Below are 17,618 nucleotides of genomic sequence, written 5' to 3' on the forward strand. Positions count from 1 at the left end.
GAGCTGACTGCTGTAACCGAACGCGACCAGGGTTTAAAGGCTGAACGAATGACTGACAGCCACAGCAGAGAAAAGAGTTTGTGTGAACTTTAATGTAAGGACTTAAATATTCATATGTAGCTCACATTAAGCTATCGTATGGCTTCAGAAGTAACACAGAATAATTCGCACAATCAAAAAAAAATAAAATCTCGGATTTCAGAGAAAAATGGCACTATCGGAGCCGATACCCGATATGAATGTCAGATCAGCGCATCCCTAATAGATAGATAGATAGATAGATAGATAGATTAATTATTTTAATCTATACACACAGATGAGATTAATAATTTTACATTATTTGTAGGTCGTTTAAGTGGTCTCCCTTTGTCCTTAGATAGATGTATTATATCACTCCGACACTTTGATTTTATCCTTTTGATAGCGGATAACGTTTCCAATATGAATGAAGGCCAAGCTAAACAGAGCAGTCTGGGTGTGCTGTCTGCAAGCTTCACTGACTATTTAGATCAACGGCCTTTGTAGTGTGTGGGTTTGGTCTTTGTGTGTGTGTGTGTGTGTGTGTGTTTGTGCATGCAAGGAACAGAATGGCACTTTTTCATCAAGAAACAGCATAATAATTTGGTGCATTGAAAGTATATTAAAATCTGCAGGTTCATGTTGTTTGTCTGTTACATTTTCCTTTCTCTCAAGTTGTTCTTTCCTTCTTTCTTGACCTCTTTTCATATAATATCCTTGTTTGTCTTTAACATGTTTGTCGTTTTTGTGTTGTGCGACCCTGAATGTGTCTCTAAGGAGTTATGTCTACACTCCATGTTGTCGCTTTGTGAGGTATAGTGACACAGCTCAGGATGCTTTTGTTATTTTTGTTCGATTTTAGTGGTTTTTATCATTAGTACATGCTATTAGTGCATCATTAGGGCTTCTGAGTCCCTGTAGTCCCATGATGCTCTCTGTCCCCTCTTAACAATGAAACAGCATTTGCTGTTAGACATAAGTGAAATGCATGAGTCATAGAGCATGACATACAGATTATACTGAAACTGCATATAGAAAAACATCTGTGCCAACCACTGTTCTACTCGAATGCTTGAGAGCCCGATGTTGTTAAGAGTGTAGCTCACCCAAAAGTAATTGTCATTTACTCACTCTCACAGTGTTTCAAACCTTTTTGAATGATTAAAATATAGTACATTAGTCATATGGATAGCTTTTATGATGTTTTTGCATTGAATGAAACTTCAGTCCTCACTTATTATAATAGCACAGAAAAGAGTGACCAGTAAGAATTTCTCATATGTATTCCACAGAATAAATAAAGTCATACAGGTTTAGAGCAACACAAAGGTGAATAAATATGTAATAGCACTTTCATTTTGGGTGAACTTTCCTTTTAAAGTAGGCTAACTCACAAAGTTTAGTTTAGCCATTTTTGTTTATTGTTTTGTTCCTTTGAAGACCAGAGTAGCTAATTGTTGGTCTACTGTACCTTTAAGAATTAATGACTTGTTCCTTTAAGATGTAAAAAAAAAACTATACTTTGATTTACATTTTTTTCGGTATACTGTTTTAATAATTTACTATTACTATAATAGTATGTATTTAAAACTTTGAAGTAATTTTTACATTTTTTCATTATTTCATTTTTTTTTTTTGACATTTTTATATTTAAGTTTTAGTAAGTTTATTTTGTTCTTTTGTCATTTATATTGGTTTTTATTTTAATATTTCTATAATTTTTAAAACTGCCAAGGCAGCAAGTATTAGTTCAATTTAAGACCTTTAAATTACCTTTGTTTTGATTGGCTGGGCTCTTTACATGTAAAACTAGTAATTCTTTTCTTATATTTACTCTTTTACTTCTAATAATCTTCTCATCTAATGTCAAACTCTAATGATATCAAGAAGATTAAAGGGAAAATCCACCCCAAATTGAAAATTCAGTTATTTATTCATTCCAAACCTGTGACTTTCTTTTATCTGTGAAACACACACACACACACAAACACACACACACACACACACACAAAAGACATTTTAAAGGGGTCATATGATGCTATTTTAAAGATAATTATTTGGTGTAACAGAATATGTTGACATGCTTTAATGTTCAAAAAACACATTATTTTTCAAATACTGTACATTATTGTAGGTCCTCTATGCCCCGCCTCTCTCAAACACATTGTTTTCAACAAAGCCCCCTCCTTTGACAAGCGCAGTCTGCTCTGGTTGGCCAGCTGACCCAGTGCATTGTGATTGGCCGAACACCACAAGCACGCGTCGGAAATGTAACGCCCCTTACCATAATCATAGCTTCAGATTTCAAAGTAAATATCAAGACAGTTAGTTTTACCATCAGTTCAAGCCCGAAAGGGCAACAGAGTCGCGTGACAGACACAGTGATGATATCGGGACAGGCGAAAACATACCTGACTCGTCGGCAGCTTGGGCATCTACAAAACGTCGCATAATAATAAAAATAGATCTCGGGGTATTATCTTTCACAGGTAAGACTGAAGAGTGTTGCGTTTGATACGGATCACACTGACACAGCGAGTAACATCAACTTATCGTATCTTTTTACTTAACCTCTCTGTTTCAGACCCCAGTAAACGAAAACATACATTGGTCAGGCATGACAGAATGCTTTCGGCACAATCAAACTCGATGCATCACTGAAAACTAACTCAATGCGTTATCAAACAACACTTGTATGAGAACATAACACACATACGACGCGTTACTCTGCACTGCGCAAAACTCCGCATTTGAACAGTCAATAGCAAATACTTAAACTAATAACAAAACAGTAGCTGATTCAGAAGCGCCAGATTGTCATAGCAAAGTCAGAATTAAAGGAAAACTTGAAATCGCATCATATGACCCCTTTAAAGAACGTTGGTCACCAAACAGTTTCAGTTGCTCTTGCCTTCCATTGTAAAGACAAAAAATAGAGTGGATGTCAATGGGAAGTATTATTTTGAGGAATTTGTCTGGTCATCAAAATTCTTCAGAAGAAAGAAAGTCAGTCAGGTTTGGAACGACATGAGTAGAGTAAATCATGACAGAATTTTCTTTTCTTTGGGTGTACTATCCCTTTAACCATGTTCATTGTGATTTTGAGTGGTCAGCAGTGGTGGGCTCATGGATGTGGGTGTTATCGGAGTAAATGCATATTGATGTGTGTAATTCAGGTGAATGTTCTTCCGTCCTTCAGTAAAGAGCAGCAGAGGTCACTGCAGAAGATGTCCATATGGGAGCAGCGCACCAACCAGCTGCGCAGACACAACCTGCGCAACAGCAGCGAGGCCCTTTACAACGAACTAGAGCCTGAAGAGCGTCTGCGCGTGTCTTCGGCGCTCCATCTGCGGCCCGACATGAAGGCCCACCACGATCGGCCGCTGGTAGTGGAGCACCGAGATGATACTGTGGACAATTCTAGGACTGACAGAGATGGAGACACTCCAGACTGTCAGCCTTCCTCCGGCCACCCAAAGAAGCACCATCGATGTCGAGGAGAGAACGGAGATGCAGGAGAGGGGAGGCACCATAGACACCACAGCCGAAACAGAGAGCACCAGGGCGGCCTGGATCACAGCAGCAATCAGGATGGAGGACACACTAACCGCCACATGGCTGGTTCTCCTGAGGAGGGCATAGGGATGGAGGAGAGAGAACATAGACACCACCATTCTCGCCGATCCAGAGAGGTTAACGGGAATGGCAACGGCACGATCGGTAATGGAGGCAGAGGTGAGGGTAGGATACGAGGTCACAGAAAGGGCGAAGGAGAGAATGGAGAGAGGAGAAGACACCGGCCACGTGTTAAAGCCCAGTCCACACTGGATGGAGAAGAATGCAGGGAGAACGGTGGCAAACACAGGTACGTTCTCAGACTGCATGGTGGCTCCAAATACTATTTGGACACATAAAGGGATAGTCCACCCAAAAATAAAAATTCTGGCATAATTTACTCACCCCGATGTCATTTAAAACCTGTATGCATTTTTTTCTTGTGCAAAACACAAAGATATTTTGAAGAATGCTGGTAACCAAATACTTTCAGTTCCTGTTTGAATTGTTTGAAAAATTTTTTGGTTTCCAACATTCTTTGAAATATGTTTCACAGAACAAAGAAAGTCATACGAATGACATGAAGAGTGAATAAATAATGAATGATTTTTTTTTGGACTATCCATTTAATCCATACTTAAAAATTGCATTTAGATAACAAAATATTAAACCAAGTGGCAGATGCAAACAAATTATTTGAGAGCTTTTCTCAAAACTTCACAATTATGAAAATGTTTGCATGTCTTTTAAACAGCTTGTTCCAAGGTGATTTTTAGTGCATTTATGAAGTCAGATCTCCTCAAGTTCACACAGCCTTAACAGAGTAACCAACAGTATAGTTTGTCACATGAGCTCTGAAAATGTTCCACTAATGTTTGATAACCACAAAGTGTCCAAATAAATTTTTTCTTCATTTTAAACAGTATGTCTGTTGCTTTAGAATTTACAATCTTTCAAACATCTTTTAATGTGTTGCTTGAAAAGTCTGTTTTTCGTTAATATAAGTGATATTACTTTGATGTTTTGTTTTATAATGCACTGTCATTCATAATTTTATGTGAGACATTTTGAAGCCACGTACATCCGGAATAGACTGACGTTGAGTGCATGATCAGACATGACTTTTTTTTTTTTTTTTTACAATTTCATTGTTGCTTTGATCTGCATGTACTTCACAAAGCATTAGGCAGCACTTTGAGATATACTGTATTGTGTATGTATGTTGTATATATATATTTTCATTCAGATTAATAGTTTTTTTATATTACAGGGGCAGACCAACAGGAACAGACAGCCTAGCCACCAGCCCTCTCCAGTCTCCAACTGAAGAGAAGCCAGAAGACAAAGATAATCTAAAAAACAGCACCAGAGTGGGCCCAACTGGAGTCAACATCCCTGTCACCATAACTGCCCCACCAGGAGAGACTACAGTCATTCCCAGTAAGTATTCTTTCATCTCCTGCTTGAATAATATGAGCACATTGTGCCAAAAATAACAAATCAATTTAATAATTCGACTAATGATTTTTTTAAATAATGAATCATATATAGCGTATTTTGAATGTATACATTTTGTTTATGTCCAAGCTGTCACCAGTGGATGCAAACATACCGTAAAAGTGTTCCATGCAACCCTAATAAAAATAAATAAATAAAATAAGTTCAACATAACAGCAGCTTAGGCATTATGCTAAATTACTCCTTGTATGTTCCACGTTGGAAAAGGTGTTTTGATTGACATGAGGGTAAATACATGATGACAGAATATTCATTTTTGGTTGCATTATCCCTTTAAGTATTATCTACTAACTACATAATCAGCACCACTTAAACAAAGGCAGAATTGAATATTTATTTGACATTAATGTGACATTCTCTCCTCATCTTTGCTCTAATGATCATCTTTTTGACAGTGAGCAACATTGATGGTGACAGTCTACTGCTGAACGAGGAAAAGAAGGATCTTGATGAGCTAAATCAGAATGCGCCCAAACACATTCTGCCATACAGCTCCATGTTTGTGTTCGGTCCAACTAACCCGTGAGTTAAACCCCAATTATTATGTTACAGAAAACTCTTGAGAAGAGATTTTAAATATGTATCACATAAATTACTTGCTTTAAATTGAATTTTCGTTTAGTTGTAATGTACAGTACATGCTAAATATTGTGAATTAAGTGTTGTTTCTTCATGTTGTCTCCATAGAGTGAGACGGCTGTGTCATTATGTGGTGAACCTACGATATTTTGAGATGTGTATCCTCACAGTCATCACCATGAGCAGCATCGCCCTCGCTGCTGAAGACCCTGTGCAGGCCAATGCCCCGCGCAATGATGTAAGACACACAGACCTACCTGGAAAATTTAGAAAAGTTTCCAAATCTGAAAAAGCCAATATATATTTTTTGTATATAATATTTTTATATAAGTTATACAATTTTTGTCAAAATAAAAAAAATTATTCAATGTTATCTATAAAATCCCGCAAACACTGATCTCGTTGTCACTGTCTTTCACTGTAAGCTGGGGTTATGACATCAGTGGTGTTTACATAACTCAAGAACAGTCCTGTAGGGCAGTATGGCAGCCCTTGTCTGAACTGTCACACTGAGGGTTGTCACTAGGCACACTGACTGGCTTTTGCACCATATTTTTTATTTCGGGACAGCCCGTGAGCCCGTTAAGTGCCCAGTGCCACCGCATTAGCCCATAAGCGTAGCTTATTAAACCTTGTTCTCTGAATTACAGAGAATTACGTGTAAACATGTCTGCAAGAATCCATAGTCCACTGTCTTTTCCTTCCAATTGATTCACTGCGCCTGATCGGCTTGTCCAATGAATCGCTGCTTACACCCAATATTTCCCAGCTGCTCATGTGGGAGGAATGAAAGGGAGAAAAAAAACTTGAGTATTTATTTGAAACATCTATTTTTGTCTCTCAAAAAATACAATGTACATCATGTCTGTTCTGTTTTGGAGATTATTGGATTACTTGCTGAATCATAGCTGCAGTGGGGCCAAACACTATGGTTTATGCTGAGATTTTTATATTATTTATGGCATCATCCACTTTCATTTGCTCAGACGGTCTGTGGGACTGCAGAAATACAAAAAAACATAACTGCTTATTTCTTGTGGTTGGCTCAGGTGCTGAAATATCTAGATTACGTCTTCACTGGTGTGTTCACGTTTGAGATGGTTATAAAGGTAAATAAAATCACCTTTCATCTATTTTTAGAACTGTGCAATATTAAATCATTTGGATTTAAATTTTCAATCAGTTTATTACATTTAAAAACCTGAACTTAAACTTGAACTTGAAAACATTGTGCTGCTTAATGTTTTTGTTAATACTTATTTTCCAGGATTCTTTATTGATTAGAAAGTTCAAAAGAACATCATATTTTGAAATATAGCATTTTGTAACATCATGAATGTTACTTTTGATCAGTTTAATGCATCCTTGCTCAATAGAATTAATACATGTTTGTTTACCACTTTTTTCATCTCCCATCTAGATGATCGATCTCGGGCTACTGTTGCATCCTGGGTCTTACTTCAGGGACCCGTGGAACATACTGGACTTCATCGTGGTCACCGGTGCTCTGGTGGCCTTCGCCTGCTCGTGAGTGACTTTTTTTGTTATTCTGTCAGAGTGGAGCAGACAGAGCGGTCAGAAGAGCAGACTGTCAGTTCAAATCCAGCAAGAGAGCATTCAGTCGAAAATGACGGAAACAGGATGTGACTGTTTGCTGTTTAGTATCTGAGATGGAGCTCTATGATGAGGGGAAGTGTGGCATCTGTGTGTAGTTTGGTCTTCGGAACTGAACGGTTTAACGTGCATCTGTTTTTTTAAGCTCATAATAGGATTGTGTATAGCATGCACACCTGTGCTAATGATTCGGGTTTAGTATTTCCCACAGGAGCTGAGCCAGACAGTTGCAGAGAAGACACATTTCCCAGCAGTTTGCTTTTAATTCTTATTGTTCCTGATCCACCCATGATAATTAGTAATGATTTCCTAAATGTTCTGTTACTCTTCTAGTTGAATTAATTCATGATTTTCAACTGATGGGTGATAAAACAACAATAAAATCCACTCACATATAAATAAAATAGTTTATTTTTAATTTAAAAATGAAAATTTGCTTAAAGTTTACTCGCCCTCAAGATTTAGATTTGGATAAATTGAACATTACCTCACTTGCTCACCAGTGGTCCTCTGCAGTGAATGGGTGCCATCAGAATGAGAGTCCAAACAGCTGATAAGAACATCACAATAATCCACAAGTAATCCACATGACATCAGTTAATGCCACATGAAGTGAAAAATAAATCCATCAAGACACATTTAACTTGAAACCATAGTTTCCAGCTAAAATTCTAGTCATCTGTCCATAATATTGCATTCTCCAATGGAAAAAGTCATTTTGTCTGAATCAGGAGAGAAATATGCACAGACTAAGCACTGTTTACAACAGTTCAAAACAAATATAAACATGGCTTTTGATGTGAAAGGACAACAGGGGATGGAACTTTTCACTGAAGGAAGCATTATTATGGATTATGGACTGGTAGTTTGGCCAGAAGCCAAATTATTGTGATTTTTTTATCAGCTGTTTGGACTTTCATTCTGACGGCACCCATTTACCGCAGAGGATCCATTGGTGAACAAGTGATTTACCCAAATCTGATCTGAAGAAGAAACAAACTACATGTTGGATGGTCTGAGTGTGAGTACATTTTCAGCAAAGTTTCATTTTGAAAATGTTTCAAGTAGGGACCTGAGCCATATCGAGAGACCAGAATATTTTAGAGTCTTGGGTGCTTGAGCCAAAAAGTAAATTCCTTCATAGCAATGCCCTTGCAACCACCCACAACAATAATGTATTTTATAAAGCCCGGTGGATACAATTTCCTCTGCAAGGCAAACATAAATGCACATGCTCGGTTTGACAGCGCGTGTGTGATTTGTCTAATAAATGCAAGGTCTAGTTTGAGTGTGGCTGAATCCTCTTAGTTGTCATGTGCAGATGCTCAGCTGTCTCTCTCCACCTCTACAGTTGATTGAAGGACCATGGGGTGCTTTAAAATAGCTGAAAAAGAGGTGATAGAAAACTGCTCGGCTTTTGAGACCAGCCGTTCTTGTGTGAGTTTGCAGCTGTATTATTCAGTAGCACAGAAATTGTCCATCAGCTCCGGTTGGCACCTGTGCTTCCGACGGTGGCACTACAGCATATCTAGGCATTTGTTCAGCTACGGACACTTTTGAGACTTTGTTTCAATTTTATATATGCAGTGTGTAATATTGATTATAAATGTATCTCATACTGTGTTCTGCTCTTTCTGATTCACTTGTGTTTGTCTCTCTTTAACTGTGCTGTATCTTCTCTCTCCTGTGCTGTTCTTCAGTGGTTGATAGCAAGCTTGTGGCCTGTGGGCTTTAATGTTTCTCATTTAGTTTTTTCTTTCTCCATCCGTCTTTCTTTTCTTTCTCTCTCTCTCTCTCTCTCTCTCTCTCTCTCTCTCACTTTCTTTATATGCCCTGTCCTTCCCTCTCGCTTGCGTTGCTTTCAGGAGCTTCATGGGGTACGCATTTGTTATTACCTGCTTCCTGTGTATCTGCCTGAGCATGAGTGTGTGTTTGTGTGGATAAGGAATCGCTAGACCAGTGCAACACATTCACAAGATTTGTGAAACTGCACTACTGCAGACCACGATTGGGCATGAATTCTCAAACTTAATACACGTCAGCAAGTAAATAAACTACTTGCCAATTGTTCATTATTTAATCTGTATTCATAAGGAAGCCCAATGTAATGCATATTTTAAATGTAATTGTAAGAAAGACAGAATGACAAAAAATTCAATGGAGTTTGGATGGCACCCAGTGGCTGTTTGTGGTATAACGCCCTAAATAAAATTTCACAGGAACCTCAATTTTTTTCATATCAACTTCAAATTTGGAACATAACTTATTTAGACATAAGGCTATAATTTTATACCAATTTTAGAGTAAAACCTGATATGTAAAATATTTATTATATATAAAATAAAATCTAGACCAGTGCAACACATTCACAAGATTTGTGAAACTGCACTACTGCAGACCACGATTGGGCATGAATTCTCAAACTTAATACACGTCAGCAAGTAAATAAACTACTTGCCAATTGTTCATTATTTAATCTGTATTCATAAGGAAGCCCAATGTAATGCATATTTTAAATGTAATTGTAAGAAAGACAGAATGACACTCACTGCTGTAAGATAAAATGCATACCAGCTGTCTACTAAGGAAAAGATAGTTATGACTTAAGCCCCGTTCACACTGCCAGAGACTTTTTCGCTGTATGTCGCTAGACTCCGTGCTGTGAAGACGCTTGTGGGCGTTCCTACTGCTGTAGCTCTAATGTTATTGGTAGACTGCACGTCTGGACATATAAAATGCAATCACAAACTGTATATTGCCGGTAAAACTAAGATATCATCCTATTATGACTAGGATTTAGACTTAAAAGAAATAAAAGTACCATTCTGCTGTTGGAGAGTGTTGTTATATAAACTACAGCAGTGCCCGTGCATTAAATCATTAACCGGAGCTAAACTGCTCACTGCATCATATAAATAACAGCTCGAACCATCAATGTATGCATCAAACTCACTTAAACAGCCAACAGTTTCTTTTCTACGCATCATGTTTTTTTATATCCATGTATGTGGTTACAGTAAAATCATATAAATGCTGTGTGTCGCTGGCAGTGTGAACGGGGCTTTATACACCTTTTATTTTTACCTTTGTAAGAATTAAATCTATTTTACTTGCTGTACACAATCAGCATCTATCACCAGGACTTGCATGAACCTTCATGCATGTACTTTCTTTTAGTGTGTGTGTGTGTGTTTGTGTGTGACATTTGCCAGTCTGTAACCTTTTCACTTTTGTTATTTTTATCACAGTTCCATGTTGCGACGTCTCTATATTTACTGCTCAAAGTGATTTATCTTGCAGAGATGTTACAAACAAACAGTAACTAATAATCCCTCACTGCATCATGTTTTTGATTATTGTAATGTTTTATTGTGCGTTGGAGTTGCTTTGATGCTTTTTAATCTTTCTTTGCTGTTCATCCTTCCACAGTGTTTCCACTCAGTGACCGCTCTCTTCCGTTCTGATCTCATTTAATCTGCATTTACTGCTTATTCTATGTCTGTGACGTGGCTTATTATGTGTGTGTTTCTATGTTTGTGTACATGTGAATGGTTTTTCATCGGTTTCCCTCGTCAGATCGCAGCAAAGCGTGACCAGGTGGGGACAGTCTATATATCTATAAAAACATACACGTTACCCCCCCCAACCTCCCCACGGACCACTCCAAACTCACAACCCTTCAACTCTTCTGCTCATTCAGCCTTTGTAGAAGAGGATGGACCTACTTTTACCCAATGACTTGACCTTTGACCTTTGCAAGGGCTTATAGAAACTACTACTCCTACCGTTTACAGAGGACATCCACCCTTTATGCTAACAGTCAAACAAAAGCTGAATTACTACTGTTAATTGCTATTAAATTATAGTCATTGATAAAAAAAAACATCTGCATATCGGATATCAGAAGTTCTGCATAAGTAAACTGCTTGTTGTGATAGATAGATAGATAGATAGATAGATAGATAGATAGATAGATAGATAGATGATTGATTGATTGCAAAATACATTATGAAATATAAATCATTAAAGTATTTGTTGTTCTGAAAAGTATTTGTTTTACTGAATTTTAGATAATTTGATGATTAAAACCCCTTAACTGTCACCGTCCCACCTGTGGGACGTTTGGCGCTCTTTTTTTTGTTGTCTTTTTTCTCTATCAAATCTTTTAGTAATCATCATAAATCATATATCATTTGAAAGCTTAGAAGCCCAAGATTCATCCTGTGAAAACCATTTCGAAATCGTTGGATAGTGCACCTGCATGCCTATTTTAAAAAAATGGGGGGTGACAGTTAAAGGGTTAAAAAATTCCACAATTTCCACAAATTAATCAAGCAATACAAATTAAAAAATAATATTACCACAAAACATTCCCCTATTAATTAATAAAATATTTGGTAAACATTTGCTTAATTATCACAAAAACAATGCCAATTATAATCTTAATTTTTATATAATTTCTTTTTCAATTCAATTCATGTTTATTTCAATAATGCTTTTCACAATGTACATTGTTGCAAAGCAGCTTCACAGAACATGAAAGTTCTATTATGAATCTTGTGTTTTCTTTGGGCTTAAATTTGACCTGGATATGTGCTTGACCCTTGTATCAGGGTGCATCAGGTGGCTTTATCCTGTCACAAACATTAGGCAGAACCACTTAAGCACTGGACCTGTGTGATGGGTGCCTGGAGACAGATGGTCCTCTGAAATCTTTGGGGGTATAGTTGACTGTCTCATTGGGCAGAGATCCACATGCACCCCTGGGGTGTGCTGTGAGACTGACAGACATTGCATGGTCATTGCATGCCAGTGTACTAGAATCTCAACTCCTCATGGGATAGAAAAAGTAAGCAGACAAATCACAGAGCTAAGCTATGACTCCCTAAACCTGGCATTTTCTTTAGTATCAGGACGTGTACTCACTCAGTATGCTTATTCGCCATGCCAAGCATTTGAAGTTTTGTATTTTAAATAATGAATGTTTTTAAGACACACAGACACAGAAAAAGCTTATCTTGATAGATCATCTATGACAGCCAATTTCAACTGTCAAGGAAATATCTCACCGGTCAGAAATGACCACTTTTTTGGATTAAACAAGGTTGAAATGGAGGTCGTTCTTGTTCATCGACATGCCTGCTAAAGTTTAGCGTAAAAGAGTTTTAAAACAGCCTTTTCTTATCTTTTCAGATGAGTTCCATTCTGTTGAGCTATGTAATTTCAAATGCCATTCATTGTGAACCTGCCTTACAGCAGCTGTAACATTCAGAAAACTAATCATTCAGTGTGTCATTGATGTTACCTGTCTTCAGTGACTTCATTTAACTTCAAGTCAATCCTGAAAAAGTTAAACTGTATGGAACTCGAACAACAAAGCGACATTGATTATTCAAACTTTAATAGGATTTCTTTTCTTTTCAGTTCACTTTATTAGTGTTTCCTTCTAAGGCAGGCATCACTGTTATGAATTTATACTGATTAGTTTATACTCAAGGTTAGGGATTTCAACTACAAAAAAGTATTAAACTTCATTGTTGGTTTACGATTATTGGTCTTGCCTGATGGATTATAAAACAAGTGAAAAATGTCTTAAACTTGCAGTAAACCAGATCGTAACACCCTGGCAACCACCACCAACACCCTAGCAACATGGTGACAAGTTTTCCAAGAGCAATAGTTGTAAAAATTGCCTTTTTTAGCTTCCCAGCATCAGACTATTACTTGGCCAGCTGTGGTTTTTACAAAGAGACCATCCCTGCTGAATGGATTGTTTCTTTGTATCTTTTTCTGGTGAATGATTGTTATTTTACAGAAATATTACATTTTAAATGAAATTTATCATCAGTCTCAGAGGTAGGTTAGTTTCTGTAGAATAACCTCCCCTTGAAGGCATGCTTTCTACTAACCAAATAACCTCTAGCTAATGTAATTCTGAATTACATGATGGGCTGGAGGAAGTGATTAGCTCGTTATAATGTAATTGAATTGAATTCAGGCTTTGTGCATGTGCTGGCAGATGACATCAAAACGTATCAAGTGTCTGTTAAAATGTGTGATCGCAGGCGTGTTCTAAATGTCTCTAAGTCATTGCTTTTTCCTTACAGAGGAACTAAAGGCAAGGACATCAACACTATCAAGTCCCTAAGGGTCCTTCGAGTCCTGAGGCCCTTGAAGACCATTAAACGTTTGCCTAAACTCAAGGTAATTCCTACTGTCTGGATCGTAGCCTGCTTAGTTCTTATCTTACTCCTCTGAGAGCATGCAAGTGGAATTAGGTGGTTTTAGTTGTAAAATTATATGTGACCCGTGCTGGCAAAATGAGTCGGAATGTGCAAGGTCTATATAAATCTGTCTCAATGTTAATCAAATATTAAACGAGAAAAACGGAATCACTTGCTGCTCTTGATTAAACTATTGTTTATCTTTGTGCATCTTTGTTCTTATTTTTTTAATAACAAAGATAAAAAAATTGCTATATTGTGATTAATAATATAGTAATTATTATTAAGAAAAGAATTGAAGGAAAATACGCAACGTTGCTTGGTGATTTTGCTTTGGAATCTTCAGAAAACTTTAACTCTATTTTTCTTCAAATCAACTTTGCTGCCTTCAAACGGATGTAGCTCAGTTTTGTCTGATTCCAACAAGTCATATATCATTTTGAAGGTATTTTAATGGAGAATGTGAAAATAAAAATAACTATTTTTTGAAAATTTGCTCATTCGGACTCATTTTGCCAGCACGGGTCACATATGATCAGAGACACCGCATTGAAAGATTATCATTCATTAGAACTCATAGCAAATCTATCAGTTCTGATCTATCAGTTCTTCATTCAGTCAGTTGAAATCTTGGCAGTCTGTTCAAATAATTAGTAAGTAAGGAGATTCATCACAATGGAAATAGAAAGTCAAGTCAAAATGAATTGTGGGATGTGGTATTCTCTGCATTTCGGCCTGGTTGTGTATTGCTTTTTCTGGCAAATTTAGTCATCTAGGTGATCCATGAATAATGAAAATTATGCCTAGTATGCTATTCTAAATATAGCCTATGATAGACAGCTGTTTAATATAAATATGTAAAAGATAAATTACATTTTAAATTGGTTAATCTAAGTCAGAGTAACAAGTGTTGTCTGTTTTTGTGTCAGTGTTTCCCTAGGTACATTATGTGTGTTACTGTGCTTGTTTGTGTGGACGTTTTGCAGGCAGGGATGATGCCCCTTGTGTAGACCTCCACATTAACAGCCTTGCTGCATCTTTCTCTCTAATCAAATCACACGCTTAGGCACACAAACAAATCGGTTTAGAGACACTCACTGTTATCTTATTACATGGCTAAATGATACATTTAAACTTACATTTCACACCATCATTTATTCATTTGGCTGAAGATTCGTCACCAGTGGCATTAGAGCATATAATAGACTAAAAAATAAAATTGAAGTTTAGTTTAATTACAATACTAATGCACAGATAAATCCTCACAGGGCCACTGAGACATTTATCCTGCCTACGGAGATCTTATTAGCATTAATGCCGAAAAAATACACTACTCAGTGCTAATAATGATACCCTGAGGACATTAAATGAGCAGAAATGACAGAAAAATTAGAAGATTTACACACACCCCCCACTCCTGTTTTATCCTCAGCCTAAGTGCAGTCATGTACAGCGAGAGGAGCAGTAATTAATTAAGACTTTGCCAGAGCCTACAATTAGTGAAGTTGTGTGCTTTCACGAGGGTCTGGTGACATTAACACACAATGACACATTCTTCACAGATGGATTTAACGAAGGTGTGCATTACGGTCTGCGTGTGGCAGCGAGGCCGTCCCATCCAGAAGATGTTTGCAGGAGATCTGATTTGTGCTGTTTGTGTGTCCTCAGGCCGTGTTTGACTGCGTGGTGAACTCTCTGAAGAATGTGCTCAACATCCTCATCGTTTACATCCTCTTCATGTTCATCTTCGCGGTTATTGCTGTGCAGCTTTTCAAGGGGAAATTTTTTCACTGCACCGATGAATCCAAAGCCCTGGAGAAGGACTGCAGGTACAGCTGTGCTCTGGCTGGACTGTCGGGATATATTCTGCATGATGGATGAATGGAAGGAGGGAGGGAGGGAGGGAAGAAAAAGAATGAATGGAGAGAAAAGGAAAGGAAATGACAAGTGAATGAATGGAAGTGTGATAGGAAGGCGGAGAGAACAAAAAGACGGAAGAATAAAAGGGAAGGAAGAGTGAAGGAATGGATGGAAGGAAGGAAAGATGAAAGGAAGGAGAGCAAAGAAAGAAGGAAAGGGAGGAGAAGAAGGACAGAAGGAAGTAAAGAGATGGTAAAAAAAAGAGAAGGTAAAAAAAGGCAAAGGAGAGGAAGTGGGAAGGAAGAAAGAAGGAATCCAAGCAGGAAGAAAAAGTAAATAGTAAATAAAGACAAAGTTCAGTTTTGATGTGTCTGTACTCAGGGGTCAGTTCCTGGAGTTTGGCAGTGATGGACTGGCCATGACACTGCCGCGCGAGTGGAAGAAGTATGATTTCCATTATGACAACGTCCTGTGGGCCTTTTTGACCCTGTTCACTGTCTCTACAGGAGAGGGCTGGCCAACGTGAGTCCACACACACACACAGTGATCTTATAGGGACACTCAATGTTGGTTTTCTTATGCTGATCTCTTTCTCCTTTTACTCTGTCTGTTCTGATTAAATTTCTCTTCTTGCTCAACTCTCTCTGGTGTAATCTGTGTTCCTATCCATTCTCAGCTTTCTTCATTTTAACTCCGTTTTCATAGAAAAACACATACTTGGTTAAGAGAGACTCTGCAATGTAATGCAGAAAATCCAGAAAGTTTTTTTCGCATTTAACTTAAATCCCTCTTTAACATTCAAGAGCTGCTCTGGTACTCTGTGATATCTACGCATTTCTTCTTGAGTTTTTCGTGGACACGGATGTAATCTTAACTATTGCATATAAACACTTTTTTCCTCTCTTGAGGTTTTAAGATGATGCTTTTGGTCCGTTCTACTTTGAGAAAATGTTTTAAATTGGTATTCAAAAGTTTTTAAATAGTTAACTTTTTTTTTTTTTTTTGACTTTATGCCTTTTTATAGAGAGGGTCAGTGAGAAAATAAACAGAAAACAAAAGGGATAAAAATCTACAGTTAAATAGAAAAGTGACAGAAACTAAATATGTATTAAATTTATATAGTGTAATTTTTTTATTACTAGTTTAGGTCTGTGGTAATCTATTGTTTGTTGCATTAGTATTACAAGTATTACATAATTAGTTACATTAAAAAAAAATCACTGTGAAATTAAAATGGACCATTTTTATTTTTATGGAATGTTAAAGTGTTTATTATGAAAGATTTACTCTTATTTCATCTTTTCTCAGTATTTATTTTAAAAAATCACTGCCTGAATGACAAAATTAAGTTCTGTCTCACTGTTTCACTCTGTTTCATATATCTGTTTCACTCAGATATATGTCACAGAAGAGGAGAAAAGACGATACAATTTCAATCTCAATTTCTGTTTCATGACTACTTTAATTTTAATAATTTTAATTATTATTATATTCAAATATAATTTCATTAACCATTTTTAGTTTGTTTCCGAGGAATCCCTTAGTAGTTTTGGAACTAACACCATACCTTATATGCTTTTGAAGATCTGTTCACTGTGGTGGACACAATGCATCAAAGGGTTAAAATGAGAAAAACGTATCATGATCATCTTGACAATGTTTGATCATCTTACTGACATTCTCTTGTTGGTTCTCTAGAGTGCTGAAACACTCTGTTGATGCCACGTATGAAGACCAGGGTCCCAGTCCGGGTTACCGCATGGAAACCTCCATCTTTTACGTAGTCTACTTCATCGTCTTCCCCTTCTTCTTTGTCAACATCTTTGTGGCTTTGATCATCATCACGTTCCAGGAGCAGGGAGATAAAGCCATGTCAGAGTGCAGCTTGGAAAAGAATGAGGTAGGATGGGACAGTTGAAGGCTTACATAGTCAGTTAAAATCAACCGTGAGCAGACGAGTAAATGGGGTGACGGCAAACTGTAGGCACCATTCACTGTTGCTTTAAATGGAGTTTCAGTGTATGCAAATTCAAGGTCAAAGTCTAGTTTCATACATGCACGGACAGTTGTGAGATGCCTGGAAGAGAAGCACTCTTAAGAGAATTCCTCTCACCTGTGTGCGGCCAGCGCACCTGTCCGTCTACATCTCCACTACCTTGACACTAAACTCTTTTGACAAACAGATACACACACACACACACACACACACACACACACACACACACACACACACACACACACACACACACA

At 37.4% G+C, this 17,618-nt stretch overlaps 1 protein-coding gene across 1 annotated transcript in view; it reads left to right on the plus strand.

Annotated features, from left to right (window-relative positions):
- The window catches only part of LOC107661415 (voltage-dependent N-type calcium channel subunit alpha-1B-like), a 54,187-nt gene that overhangs the window by 10,557 nt on the left and 26,012 nt on the right, over positions 1–17,618 (plus strand). Inside the window, exons 8-19 of the mRNA XM_016450990.1 lie at positions 3,218–3,883; positions 4,844–5,013; positions 5,487–5,613; positions 5,779–5,908; positions 6,720–6,779; positions 7,091–7,197; positions 9,150–9,161; positions 10,861–10,881; positions 13,392–13,488; positions 15,177–15,337; positions 15,750–15,890; positions 17,067–17,268. Of these exons, the coding sequence (XP_016306476.1) occupies positions 3,218–3,883; positions 4,844–5,013; positions 5,487–5,613; positions 5,779–5,908; positions 6,720–6,779; positions 7,091–7,197; positions 9,150–9,161; positions 10,861–10,881; positions 13,392–13,488; positions 15,177–15,337; positions 15,750–15,890; positions 17,067–17,268 (1,894 nt within the window). The remainder of the gene's footprint in view (positions 1–3,217; positions 3,884–4,843; positions 5,014–5,486; positions 5,614–5,778; positions 5,909–6,719; positions 6,780–7,090; positions 7,198–9,149; positions 9,162–10,860; positions 10,882–13,391; positions 13,489–15,176; positions 15,338–15,749; positions 15,891–17,066; positions 17,269–17,618) is intronic.

Source organism: Sinocyclocheilus anshuiensis, unplaced genomic scaffold, assembly GCF_001515605.1.
Source record: "Sinocyclocheilus anshuiensis isolate Anshui unplaced genomic scaffold, SAMN03320099.WGS_v1.1 scaffold457, whole genome shotgun sequence".
Classification (NCBI taxonomy): Eukaryota; Metazoa; Chordata; class Actinopteri; order Cypriniformes; family Cyprinidae; genus Sinocyclocheilus; species Sinocyclocheilus anshuiensis.